Source organism: Phocoena phocoena, chromosome 11, assembly GCF_963924675.1.
Source record: "Phocoena phocoena chromosome 11, mPhoPho1.1, whole genome shotgun sequence".
Taxonomy (NCBI): domain Eukaryota; kingdom Metazoa; phylum Chordata; class Mammalia; order Artiodactyla; family Phocoenidae; genus Phocoena; species Phocoena phocoena.
In genome coordinates this window covers 2,953,512-2,967,036 of record NC_089229.1, presented here as the reverse complement: position 1 = coordinate 2,967,036, position 13,525 = coordinate 2,953,512, and the positions used below count along the sequence as shown (strand labels likewise).

The 13,525-nt window shown below is 49.7% G+C and overlaps 1 protein-coding gene across 3 annotated transcripts in view; it reads left to right on the top strand.

Moving 5' to 3' along the window:
- Window positions 1–13,525, top strand: part of TBC1D22A (TBC1 domain family member 22A) — a 318,317-nt gene that overhangs the window by 200,395 nt on the left and 104,397 nt on the right. For all 3 annotated transcript variants that reach the window (XM_065887138.1, XM_065887136.1, XM_065887135.1), the window contains one exon: window positions 5,065–5,140. In XM_065887138.1, coding sequence (XP_065743210.1) covers window positions 5,065–5,140 — 76 coding nt within the window. The remainder of the gene's footprint in view (window positions 1–5,064; window positions 5,141–13,525) is intronic.

Here is a 13,525-nt window from a genome sequence, read left to right as displayed (position 1 = left end):
ACTGTGTTGGGAGGCCCAGGACTGCCCCCGGGTCCCGTGACTCCCAGCATGTAGCTGTGCTCCCGGCCGTGATTCCTCCCAGCACAGTCGTGTGAGGCGGCAGCGGCCAAGGGAGAAGGCCCGGGGGGACCCAGGCGCCAGCTGCCCGGAGTCCTGCCCGGTGGAGTTGCAGGAGACGCCTAACGCCCCAGCGACGAGTTGTCACTGTCTGCCGGGAGCTCGGTAGAGGCTCTGCGCCTGGGATCTGTACCGAGGCTGTTCACATAGGTACCTCGAAAGCAGGAGCTTGGCGTAAACCACGGTGCTCGGCTGAGGCCAGCGAGCCATTCTTACTGGTTCGGGAGAGGTGGGAACACCCGAAATCCTCGGTCCCAGGCGCTGGCTGAGGGAGGGCCGACCTTGCACACGGGCCTGTCTCGGGATGGCAGTCTCCGGCCTGCTTTTCCGCACCGTCTCTGCTCTGGCCTCGGGGTATCGTCTCACGCGTGAGGCGCTCAGGCAGTGTTTCCCGCGCAGAGGGAAGAGCTCCCAGTCCGCTGTGGTTCTGTCGTGCGTGGACTGATGCATCCGTTGCACTGATTGGATCATCGGGGCGCCTGAAATGGGGCCTTGTATTGCTAAACCGTTCCAGTCGCAGGTCCGGGGCAGGTGGGGGAGGCAAGTGTGGTTTGAGCGCAAGAAAGCAGCTTTCTCAGAGTGAGACTGGCCAGGAAAGGGGTGTGGGGCTTGCTGAGGACTTGCGTCTCTGGTCTGGGGGCACAGCCCCTTGTCAGAGGTAAGAGGGATTCTCAGTTCTCTGGGAGCTGGGAGTTTTAATAGGCGGTGCTGCGGTCCTTCCGGCTAAGCCGATATGCGTGTATCTTCCATCTCGTCTCTGAAATGCTCCTTCAGAAGAGTTTATTCTGCTGGTCTTCTGAAGAGCACAGAAAATGCTGTTTGTTATTGCTGGAGGGTGAGGCGGGAACGGCAGCATACGCGAGGCAAGCCTGGTGTGCATTTCTTTATTTTTTTTCTGTAAAAAGGTAAGCAGAAAGGTAAAGTCCGTCTGCTACGGACTTCACTTTCTGTAAAACATTGCCCCAAAGGCCGTTGTATTCTTCAGACCTTCCTTCCTTCCCTCTGACCCGTAAGTTTTACATATTCTATCGTTTCTTAAAGGCACAAACTCAAATCTCAGCTTGAAAGGACATGCGTGGTTGCTTTTCACGGAGTAGTGTTAATATCATGACCGTTACTATTTCTGTAAATGTACCGCATTCTTGTTTACTTCCTTATTACTTCCTATTTTGCCTGCCTAGTCACACATTCATTCAGCAGACGTTTTCTGTGCCAGGTGCGTTGCCGGTGCGGGTTTGGATGGCATGCTGGGGGTGGCGCCCCTGCCTGAAGCGGGCAGAACCCACGGTCAGATGAGGGGCGCTGGTGGAGCCCTGCTGGGTGGTCTGAGTGCCAAGTGCCTCTCCTGAGGCCACAGAACATTCTTCTCCCCTCACACCTTCCAACTCAGCCTCTGGCTCTGGAGTGTCCCTGGTGTGCCCTTCAAAGGCTTCCTGGCTACTGTGGGGCCATCCTCAGCCGACCACACTGTGCCCCTTCTGAAGGGTGGTCTTCTCTGCCCCCCGCCCCCTGCCTAAATCCAGATGCCAAGGCCACACGGGTCAATCTTCTCAGGTCCTTTCACAATACAGATTTTTTTTTTTTAGTCCCTCGGGTGTCATTCTTTTCTTATTATTTGGATTTTCAAGAGAACTCATCTCCCCTACCTGGGTTTTGAACAAATTGAGAAATAAAATAGTGGCAGATGGCCAAAGAATAACTTTTGTTTCTTCTAAATGAGAAGCTTGAAATCCTGTCTTAGTGTGAGAGCCAAATAACCTGGCTGACTGAATCCCAGGATCATTCAGGCTGACCCACCCTGTCAGAGCCAGCGCTGGGCCTGGGCAGGACCCCCTCACGTGCATCAGAGCTGTACCAGGAAGCAGCCTTCCGGGGGTGGGGGGGAGCAGCCTCCCTAGGGGAGCAACCTTCCCGGGGGGAGCAGCCTTCCCAGGGTGGGAGCAGCATTCCTGGGGGAGCAGCCTTCCTAGGGGAGCAACCTTCCCAGGGGGAGCAGCTTTCCCCGGGCGAGCAGTTTTCTTGGGGAGCCACCTCCCTGGGGGAAGCAGCCTTCCAAGGAGGAGCAGCCTTCCCTGGGGGAGCAGCTTTCTTGGGGGAACAGTCTTTCTGTGGGGAGCAGCCTTCCAAGGGGGAGCAACCTTCCTCGGGCATCAGCCGATTCTGAGAGCTGGAAGGAGGGCTGAACCTACTGGCTGTTTCATCCCCCAGGCTTAGCAGTTGAAGTTGCCTTCTCGGGGTGAGTATTTCTGGGCATGGAGATAGTGCAGGAGAGGCACCAACTGAGTTCCCTCCACTTGGAAGCAGACCCCGGGTTTGAGAGTGTTTCCCTCAGCTGGCTGTTTGCATAACCATTGGGTCCCTTCTCAGCCAGGGGCATGGTCCGCCTTGGAGCCCACAGCCCATCGGGACAGGCCAGCCCCCAGTGGAACCCCTGCTCCTTTGAGGATTCTCCTGGGACGCCGGGGAGAGGACGTTAGAGCCTGGTCCTGATCGCTTTGAAACGTGTCAGAATTGAACATTAATTAGATCATCTGTAAGGCCTCCACCCTTAGTTTATTTCTCATCCTTGATTATGTCCTGCTTGACTCTTCCACCTGTCGCATCAGAAATTCCACCATGAGGTGAAGTGCCAGTGTGTAAGCCTCCAGCTACAGAGCCTGCCCCGCATTCGAGTATAAATCTCCTTTGTTACCCAGTCTCAGAGAGAAAGTGTCTTAAGGCCAACCCTTGTAAGTTCAAGTCCAAAACCAGAATTTCCGTTGCCCATTAATGTCTAAGTCCGTGAAAGCTCACGGCTCGTGCTTACCTTGTGCTGTTGCCCCGTCTCGGCCGGAGGGGCGCCCGGTGTCCTTCCAGGACACACACAGGCCTTTCAGGACCCAGAGGTCCTGTCCATTGAGCGCCAGTCTGTGAAAGCCCGCGCTTCACAAGACTTCAAAGCGTGGCAGAACGCACAAGCTTGTCACCGTGTCTAGAGGGCACATCACGCCAGGCCCCTATGGCAGCCGCCCCAGGAGCACCGTCCCCCTGTGCAGAGCAGGGCGCATGTGGGACCTCAGGGTTACTCTGAGTCGGGGCACCGCACAAAGCTGTCCTCGGTTTTGCCCTTGCGGGGATGTGACAGTTGGATTCAGAGGCTGTCACTTGAAATCGACTTGGGAGAAACCTCAGCAAGAAGTTAGGTCTGAATTTACTCATTTTCTGTTTCTGCGGGAAAAAGATCCTTGTTGCCTTGTAGGCATTTTAAGTTCTGTGTCATCGTGGCTGCCACTCCTGCTCTAGTTAGGAGGGGTGTGTGTGTCTGTGTGTGCGCGCACGCGTGTTAAACCCAGAGTGCCGACTGTGCTGGAATCAGAGCCCGCCACGTCTGACTGTTTAGCCTTAGATGCTGCTGCTGGTGTGAAGGTCCTCTTCTCCCCCATGCTGTGTCGTTGGAGCCCCCCTCGCAGGTCCTGGGGCGGTGGCAACGGGAGTGCTGTTCCCACGTCCTGGGGCCTCCCCCGTGCCTCCCTGAGGACAAGCCATCCTCTCCCAACACCGGCCCAGCAGGAGCCCCCCTGAACCGCCAGGGCCCGAGGCCCCATGCGCTCACTCTAGTTCAAGGACCCGCAGGTGCAGCGCGTCGTGGCTTGAAACACACATTTATTACCTCATTGTCCTGGAGTTTGGAAGGCTGCCATGCACCTGGGGTGCTGGATCAAGGTGTAGATCAAGGCGTGGGCAGGGCTGCGTCCCTTCTGGGGCTTCAGGGAATAATTCGCTCCTTGGTCTCTTTCGAGCCTGTGTTGCTTGGGTGGTGGCGCCTTTGCCTGCCTTCCACGTCCGCGGTGGCGAGTCAAGCGTCCTTGCAGCTCTGACGCTAACTCTCCTGTCTCCTCCTCCACCTTCAAGGGCCCCGGGTCACACTGGGCCCACTTGGGCCATCCAGGATGCTGTCCCTGGTTCAGTCCCTCGATTAGCAACCTTTGTCCCCCTTGCCTGGCTCCAGGAATGTGCCCTGGACATCTCTGGGGGGTCATTACCCTGCCTTCCATATCATGCAGTGTAAGTCCATCACCGCTGGAGTCCCGTTGAAACCCTCATTCTGCAAATGGTCCCTGAGCGCCGGCAGAGGCTCCTGAGGGCAGCTCTGTGGGGATGCCCTGGGGTGGGGCACGGTGGGCGCCACCTTCTCCTCCAGCTGATTTGTGTTCTCAGGTGACGGCAGTGGGGCACCCGGCCTGCTGTCCCTGAGCCCTCACGAGCCTGCCACTCACAGTGCTTGCTGAAGCCTCAGAGCAGTCCTACAAGTCAGCACTGTCCTTCTCACTGTATAGATAATGAAACTGCAGCCCAGACGGGTGGCGTTACTTGCCAAGGTCACACAGCATCTAAGTGATAGAGCTGGGCTCTCATTCCAGGTCTGCCTGACTGGAGGCCCCCCTCCCCCCGCCCAACGTCCACACTGGTTTTCCTGTCTTAGTTTATGAACTTCTTCACTGAGTTCGCTGAGACTGAGGTCCCACGTTCACTCTGCGCTCACACAGTGACCATGTCCTTGACCCTGGGATGGCCGGCGTGACGCTGGTACTGCCAGGTCGCTGTTACGCATCGGCTCCCCTGCGGCTCTGAGTGCTTTTTGCCCCTGTGCCAGCCAGAGCAACTTCCGGGACTCGGGCCCTCAGTGAGCTGTTTGTTCACTTTAAATATCTGCATTTACGTAGATGTGCCCCATTAAATATTCCTGAGGTCGGTGTGTTCCCCTCTGACCTCAGGGGGTGTCGGACTCACCTTCGGGTTCGTGCTGCACTCTGGTGGTGTAACGCAGCCTAATGCCGTGTGCGTCGATCACGTTGTGAATCTGTTATGTTGTGAAAGTGTTCACCTTTGTTCCCGCTGCCCTTTTCCCCTTTGGAAAGCGGGTTTTATTTTCCATGCATCTGATATTTGTTGTTATTTTTCCCGTAGGACAACTACACCTTTGCTCAACCTGGGATTCAAATGAAAGTGAAAATCTTGGAAGAACTCGTAAGCCGGATCGATGGTAAGCCAGCTTCCTGGGCTCCCCTTTCCCTGTGGGGCGGGGGAGAAGGTGGTGGAGGGCTCAGGACTCGCCGGCCATCAGCTGACAGGACGCCGTCCTCGTCCAGCCCGTGGCCCCTGGCTTGCGCCTTCCCCGCATCCTTCTGAGGCCACCCGCCGCTGGAGCAGGTGCCGCTGCCATTCCTTTTACGAAGGCGATATAATCAGAATTCAGTGCCGTCACTTTGCAGGAAGTAATAATGAGTGCATCCTAGAAGCAAGCAGCTCTTACTCCTTATTAAGCCTGGTGATTGTCATAATCTGGGTGACAGCCGGGTTGTTTATGGCCGTCCTCTGGCACACTGTTTCTGCCTCTGCACATCATTTTGCTATCAAGGATGCTGGCGTAATTTCTCCACGGAATCCAATTAATTACTGAGTCTGAAAATAACATCTTTAATATTATAGAAAAATTATAGTATGTGCTCGGCCATTTTAGATTATGCTTTCATGTTTAAGTGGAGGGCTTTGAAATACTTTCTGCCCTCATCCTTAAAATAATTCCCCCTATGATGTGCCGACTGTCATATTGCAATAGCGGAGTTTAATTAAAGTTGAGAGAGAATGCTGCCCATTCCAAGCATACTCTCCTGATAGTTTGTTAAATTAACGAACAGAGCATTAACAGAGGGATACCGAGCAGAACCGGGCATGGATTTGTGACACCAGCTGGCTGGTCAGTGGTGATGCGCAGAGAAGACACGGGCTGTGTCATCAGGAGCCCGGTGTGAGCTTGGTGGATGACTTCACTGAACCTGCAGAGAAATCATACTTTGCTTAAAACGTAGACTCGCTGCCCGTGTTCCAGGGCTGCCTTCCAAGGACGGGCCTATCCTGGTGTCTCTTCCCCTTGCTGTACCTTCAGCAGTAGGAAGTATATCGGCAATCATCTTCCCAAGAAAGGCACTTGGTTTGGGAAATGATTGAATGACGTTGTGAAATGGAGCCGTGCCGATTATCAACTCCATTCTGCTCCTTGATTGAATCTGATTTTCAGCTGCATCTAATGCGTATTGCCTAATTTCCATATTATGAAGTTCTACACAGTTCTTCCACTAATACTTCGATTCAGTGTATTTAGCTGCTCTGCAGCTACGTGTTCAAAGTACTGTTTTTGGCTTATGTAACTGCATTTATGTACCTTTATTCTTAACTTCATGGGGAGATCTTTGCTGGACGCTCTTGGGTTTTTTCCCTGCTAGCAGTTTCACACCTTTCCCCTGGCCTCATTTTGTTCTTTGAAATACAATTGGCAGGAGCTGTGAATTACACTTCCTTAGCAGTTCTTCTTTTCCTCCTGCGTCTCTTAGAAGGCAGATTTTGTATTTTTGTGGAGCTTGGAAAGTTGCGGTTGGTGCTTATTTGTACCAGGGCTGCAGTCTGGGAAATAGTTGAGTTGATTTTCTCCGGAGCTGTGGTTTAGAAGCAGCACATCTCGGCTTTGCTGGATGATGGTTTCAAAGAGCGGCAGCAGCAACCAGAGGAAGCCCAGCCGGATCTGGGCTTTTCAGTGAATCCCATTTTTATTTTCCTGCAGCTTCCGAGGAGGGCATTTTCATCCTGTGGTCGTTTGGTTTAAATGATCAGTTCTTCACAACATAGGAGGCTCTTTTTGGTAATCGGTTAGACTTTGTTTGTAACTATTCTTCCAGTGAAACCTGGAAGAACTTCTGTGATGGCCTCAGAAGAATTCCCAGGCTTTTCAAGCAGGAAGTAGCAGAATTGACAGAGCTTGGGCTGTTACCCCTCAGCAGCCCCGGGGAGAAGTGTCCTATAGGCCCCCTTCTCTCACTGTCCTCCTGGAGAAAGAATTTGTGGTCTTGGGATTGTGCAGGGACGGCAGGATACACTAGGAGGAAAATATTGCTTAAAAAAAAAAAACACAACTGCCCCATTTTTGCATTTCAGGGCACGGACAGCATTGCTTTCAGAACTTTTTGGCAATTTGGTAAAGGAACACAATTTCATGGACCTGTTATTAAGAAAGCTGAGGTTTTATGGGCTTGACCCAGATGGGAATAGTTTAGAAAAGAGCTAAATTGCTACACAAGGAAAAGTGAGAGGAATTTTGGAGTTCCAGTAGTAGTGTTGTAAGTCAGAAGAGAATGGAGAGGGAGAGGAGGGCAGAGGCCCAGGGGTACAGGAGGGTGGCAGCGAGGGGAGGGGGGCAGCGGGGAAGATTAGGAGAGGGTCAAAGTCACTGTCTTATTTTCTAGCTGTGACAGCTGGCTAAAGGATTTCTGAAAAGTACTCTAAAGTAGTTTTCTGTTTTGAGTAGTACGGTACCCTACTCTCTGTTACCCCCACATCTTTAGAAGAAGTCTGTTCCCTAGACAGGAAGGTGACGTGACTGAAGACAGAGGGTCGTGTCTGTAATGGAGGCCGAGCAGGAAGGTGACGGGCAGCAGCCTGAGAGGCCACCCGGTGGGTGGTAATTGTCTCGAGAGAGGTAAGCTGGCCAGTGAGAAGCCCCAGGGGAGTCTGTAGTCTTTGGGGCAGAGCTTTCAGAACTTCCCACACAATGAGAGATGGAGCCTTGAGCCACTGAATTGGCAATGTCAAAGGTGAGAGTAGGAGGACCTTCCACTGCCAGTGGTGGTGGGCTAGGTAATTCCAACCAGGTTTCTCACTGAAGAGACCTAAAAAATGGATAAGATTGTTTTTTAAAGCCAGCAAACAAACAAACAAATGGGGGGTGGTGAGGAAGAATGAAAGAGAGAAAAAAAGAAAACAAAGAAGGTAAAAAGAAAACAAATTTCGTAAAAGCATTGAACTGCTAATAAGGAGACAAGGACTTCCTGGCCAGATTCTGGAAGAACGCTGGAACCAGAGAGATGAGCCCAGCCCTGAAGGCCACTGTTGTTCTGAGGGTTCTTGCTAATCCAGAAGAAAGAATCCCAACGTGGTTTGTAGTTTTGACAGCTTCATGGAGGGAAAGGATCAAACCATAGCCTACCTGAGGATAGGAGTGCAGAAAATGCCCAGGTACTTTCTGAGACCCAGAAGACCAACTGTCAGGGTGGAACTGAAGTGAAACTGCCCTTGTGCAGTCTTGCAGGCCAGGTTTACATCACCTGAGAGGACCAGGGTTGTTTGAACCTTGATCACGGCACTTCTCTACTGGAGTAGAGTGCTTGGGAGAAGAAAAAAAAAAAATCTTTTCTGGAGGAAGTTACCAGAAAGTTGTTCCTCAAATTGTTTCTGTTTTTTTTTTTTTCCCCACCTAAAATGATCTACACATAGTCAAAAATACACACACATTCAAGACTTCTTAAGTAAGAACAAACAGAAACAACAGGCAATGGAAACAGGCCCACAAGATGTTAAGTTTCTGTAATTCTTACGCATAGACCATGAAACTATTCTCCTTACTATGTATGAAGAAATATAAAAAAGAGAATCTTGAGAATGTTTGCCATGGTAGTGGGAAACTATATGATTTTACATAAAAGATTTGAAAAATACAATAACCAAATTAAAAAGTCAGTGGGCAGATTTAACAAATTAGACATAGCTATAGAGAAGGGTGGTGAACTGGAAGATGGGTTGGAAGAAAATAGCCAAAACAAAACGTGGAGAGATAAGAATATGCAAAATATAGAAAGTAAGAGATATAGAAGGTATGGTTAGAGAGCTGCATATGTACTTATTTGGAGTCATAGAAGGAGACGAGGGGGAGTGAGTAAGAATCTGAAGAGATAATGATGCATTGTTTTCCAAAAGTACTGAAATAAACCAATTCACAGATTGAAGAGCCCATTGAATCCTCAGGAGAAAAGAGAAAACTGTATGTAAACGCATCATAGTGAAATTCAATTGAAGACTAATTCTTAAGGCAGGGAGAGTAAGAGATTATTTTCTAAGAATGGCTGTCTGAGAACTGTCTTCTCAACAAAAGCACAAGAAGATATGTTCAATATGCAGGAAGAATGATAACTGTCACCGTAGTGTCGACATCCAGCAGAAATACCCTTCAAGAATGTATTTGAAAGTCCAGGAGGCCACCTAAATCTGCATTGTTTCTCACTGCCTCCAAGAAGTGTGTAATCAAGAAGGAAAGTAGACGAAGCACACACACCTACCCTTGCAGCATAAGCAGGGGACCACAATTACTGTGAACTTCAGAGCCCTTGGAGATCGGCAGGTCAGCACCCCATCCAGCCTTGGGAGAGTCAGGTGGTCATTGGGAAAAGGAGTGGGTATATGGGCAGCTTAGGAGTAGAGCCAGATGAAATCACCACAGGAAGACGAAATCCCACCGAGAATGGGAAAATACCGAGACTGGGTCTGAGGTCTGGGAGATCAAAGCACTGGCTCTTGGGAAATTGGAAAGGCTTTGGGAGGTCTGGATGAGCGTCTGCTACAACCTTAGCAGAACCCATTTCTAACAGTTACCTGCCTCTACAAGGTGAATGCTTAGGTCACATTTTTGGAGCAAGGGCTTGCCTAGGGATTTCTTGTTTCTGTCAAACTGTGCTTTATTTTGGCCCTGGAGCAGAGCAAGCCGCTTCTTGTGCAAATGTGTTACTGCCATAGGCCGGTCAGCCTCCAGCAGGCCACCTCGTAGCCCAGCTGAGGGACATTTGGTGTTTCTTTGGGGCAGTCTGGCTGCGGGTGGGCAAATGGAAGGATTGAGTCTGGGAGACCAGGGGCAGCAGCTGTTGATAACCGGGTGAGACAGAGCTTATCTGACAAAGGCCAGTGTGTGGCCTTGAGGAAGGGGGTGGCCTGGAGTCAGTATTCATGTAGCTCTCATTCATCCAAAAAGCAGCCTCAGACCTTTTTTTTTTAAAAAAAACATTGATTTCTTAATCTCTTATCAAATGTAGTTTCTTCTTCTCTCTTGGGGAGAAGTAGCTTGAGCCCTCGGTGTTAGATGTGGTTCCCAGTCCTCTGTTCTTCTGGGGCCACCTTGCGCGATGCTCAGACTTTTTCTGGGAAAGGCTGTGCACAGAGCTCTCGTTCAGAGAAACGCCAGGCAGCATCAGTGCTTCCGTGAGACCACCCACCATTGTGTGGTCGTTTGTGTCCAAGCCTCAGGGCCTCCAATAGACAAGGACTGGTTGGTTGGTCTTATTGGCTGCAGCCCACAAACACTAGGGTCTTCACCACGTCCTCAGGTTCTGCTCACACACGCTGGAGCAGTGGTGGGCGTGTGGGGGCTGCGGTGCTTGTTCCCTGTGCCTGCAGACTCTGGAGGGGACCCTTGAGCAGAGGGGTGCGCGTGCGCCCCGGGCGAGCAGGTCTGCCTGCCGTGTGCAGCAGGCTGCCGACATCCATGGATGGGTTTTGCACTGGGTGCTGTGATCTATTGCCCACATCCCTGTCCTGGGCAGGGGCCAGCCTCCTGCGGTGCCCCTGACTCCCTCTGTGTTGCTGCTGCCTCCCCGCTTTCCCTTCCCTCTCCCATCAGCACCAGTTCCCTCTCCTCTGTGGGCTGCCACCACTCCTTGCCTGAGCGCACGTGCTGTGTCCGCTGCTGCTTCGGGGTGGGTTAGATCTGAACCCTCTCGTGCAGTGTCCGAGCACACGGCCTGGCACCAGGAGTGCATCGAAGGCGCACGTGGGCCAAACTTTGAGTGATGAGGGTAAAAGTCCCCGTTGGGCGGAAGCCAGGTACCACTGTTGCTGGCCAAACAGACCTAACCCTAACCCTAACCCTAAGCCCCAACAGACAGCCTGTAAACCTCAGCAGTTCAAGCAACACACGTTTGCTTCTCACCCACATGGCACATCCTTTGTGACTTTGCCCAGGGCTCTGGTCTGTGCTGTCCTCACCTGGGGACTCAGGCTGATGGAGCAGCCGCCTTCAGGAGTTTGCTGGCCCAGTTCCTGTGATGCAGGGAAAATCTTTGGGGATTGTTCACAGGCTCTTTGTGCTTCTGAAAGAAAGTGGTCCCCGGTGCTCGGCTGCATTTCATTGGCCAAACCGAGTCACGTGCTGCAACAAAAGTCAGGAGGAAAGGAAAGGGCCCTTCTGCCTGGGCCGAGCGAGCCTGGCCCCGAGACTGGAGACAGAGTAATGGGTGAGGCATAGAGAGAAGTTCAGAGGTAAGAGCGGGTGCTGTCAGCATTTCTGTTAACAGCAGTCTGTTCCCTACTTATGAAACAATTTCTGTACATAAGATTAACAGTTCACACCAGTCATTGAGTAGTTTACTGCTTCAATAATAAATATACATCAACACACCATGGGCTGATAGAATTTCAACATACAAAGTACTGGAGGAGATTTTTCACTCCAGATTACACCTGGAATGTTTACAAATATTTGAAAGTGAAATTTCACATTTTTGCCATGTATCCGAGTGACACACCTTGTACCTTTATTGTCCTTATGTCTGTTACATCTGATGTCAATCTTTGAGGTTGCACGATCCCTAGTTGCCCCCAAGTTCAGCCCTTGGGCTCTTCGAGAGGCTGCAGTCAGAGCCCCTGTGACTGAATCCGGGGGCTGGGCCCCCTGTGGGGCAGGCTCACCTTGGATTCTATGCTCATGCATCTTTTGTGAAATAAGATAATGTAAATGGAATTGCTATCCTTTGATTGAAAACACCGTGAGAAGCTACTTCAGTTTTTTTCCTTAATAGATCTTCATTGGAGTATAATTGCTTCACAGTACCGTGTTAGTTGATGATACACAACAAAGCGAATCAGCCATGTGCATACACATGTCCCCATATCCCCTCCCTCTTGAGCCTCCTTCCCAGCCTCCCTATCCCACCCCTCTAGGTCATTGCAAAGCACCAAGCTGATCTCCCTGTGCTATGCTGCTGCTTCCCATCAGCCAACTGTTTTACATTCGGTAGTGTATATATGTCAATGCTACTCTCACTTTGCCCCAGCTTTGCCCTCCCAGCCCATATTCTCAAGTCCATTTTCTATGTCTACCTCTTTATTCCTGCCCTGCAACTAGGTTCATAAGTACCAATTGTTTTTTTTTTTTTTAGATTCCATATATATGTGTTAGCATATGGTATTTATTTTTCTCTTTCTGACTTAACTTCACTCTGTATGACAGACTCTAGGTCCATCCACCTCACTACAAATACCTCAATTTCATTTCTTTTTGTGGCTGAGTAATATTCCATTGTATATACGTGCCACATCTTCTTTATCCATTCATCTGTCGATAGACACTTAGGTGGCTTCCATCTCCTGGCTACTGTAAATAGTACTGCAGTGAACATTGTGGTACATGACTCTTTTTGATGATGGTTTTCTCAGGGTATATGCCCAGTAGTGGGATTGCTGTGTCATATGGTAGTTCTATTTTTCATCTTTCAAGGAACCTCCATACTGTTTTCCACAGTGGCTGTATCAATTTACGTTCCCACCAACAGTGCAGGAGGGTTCCCTTTTCACCACACCCTTTCCAGCATTTATTGTTTCTAGATTTTTTGATAATGGCCATTCTGACTGGTGTGAGGTGATACCTCATTGTAGTTTTGATCTTCATTTCTCTAATAATTAGTGATGTTGAGCATCTTGTCATGTGCCTCTTGGCCATCTGTATGTCTTCCTTGGTGAAATGTCTATTTAGGTCTTCCACCCATTTTTTAACTGGATTTTTTTTTTTTTTTTGATATTGAGCTCCATGAGCTGTTTGTATATTTTGGAGATTAGCCCTTTGTTGTTTCATTTGCAAATATTTTCTCCCATTCTGAGGGTTGTCTTTTCGTCTTGTTTATGGTTTCCTTTGCTGTGCAAAAGCTTTTAAGTTTAATTAAGTCCCATTTGTTTATTTTTGTTTTTATTTCCATTACTCTAGGAGGGTGGTCAAAAAAGATCTTGCTGTGGTTTATGTCAAAGGGCGTTTTTCCTATGTTTTCCTCTAAGAGTTTTATAGTGTTTAGTCTTACATTTAAGTCTTCAATCCATTTGGAGTTTATTTTTGTGTATGGTGTTAGGTAGTGTTCTAATTTCATTCTTTTACATGTAGCTGTCTAGATTTCCCAGCACCGCTTATTGAAGAGGCTGTCTTTTCTCCATTGTATGTTCTTGCTTCCTTTGTTGTAAATTAGGTGCCCATATGTGCATGGGTTTATCTCTGGGCATTCTATCCTGTACCATTAATCTATATTTCTGTTTTTGTGCCAGTACCATACTGTCTTGATTACTGTAGCTTTGTGATATAGTTTGAAGTCAGGGAGCCTGATTCCTTCAGCTCCGTTTTTCTTTCTCAAGATTGCTTTGGCTATTCGGGGTCTTTTGTGTTTCCACACGAATTGTAAAATTTTTTGTTCTAATTCTGTGAAGAATGCCATTGGTAGTTTGATGGGGATTGCATTGAACCTGTAGATTGCTTTGGGTAGTATAGTCATTTTCACAATATTGATTCTTCCAA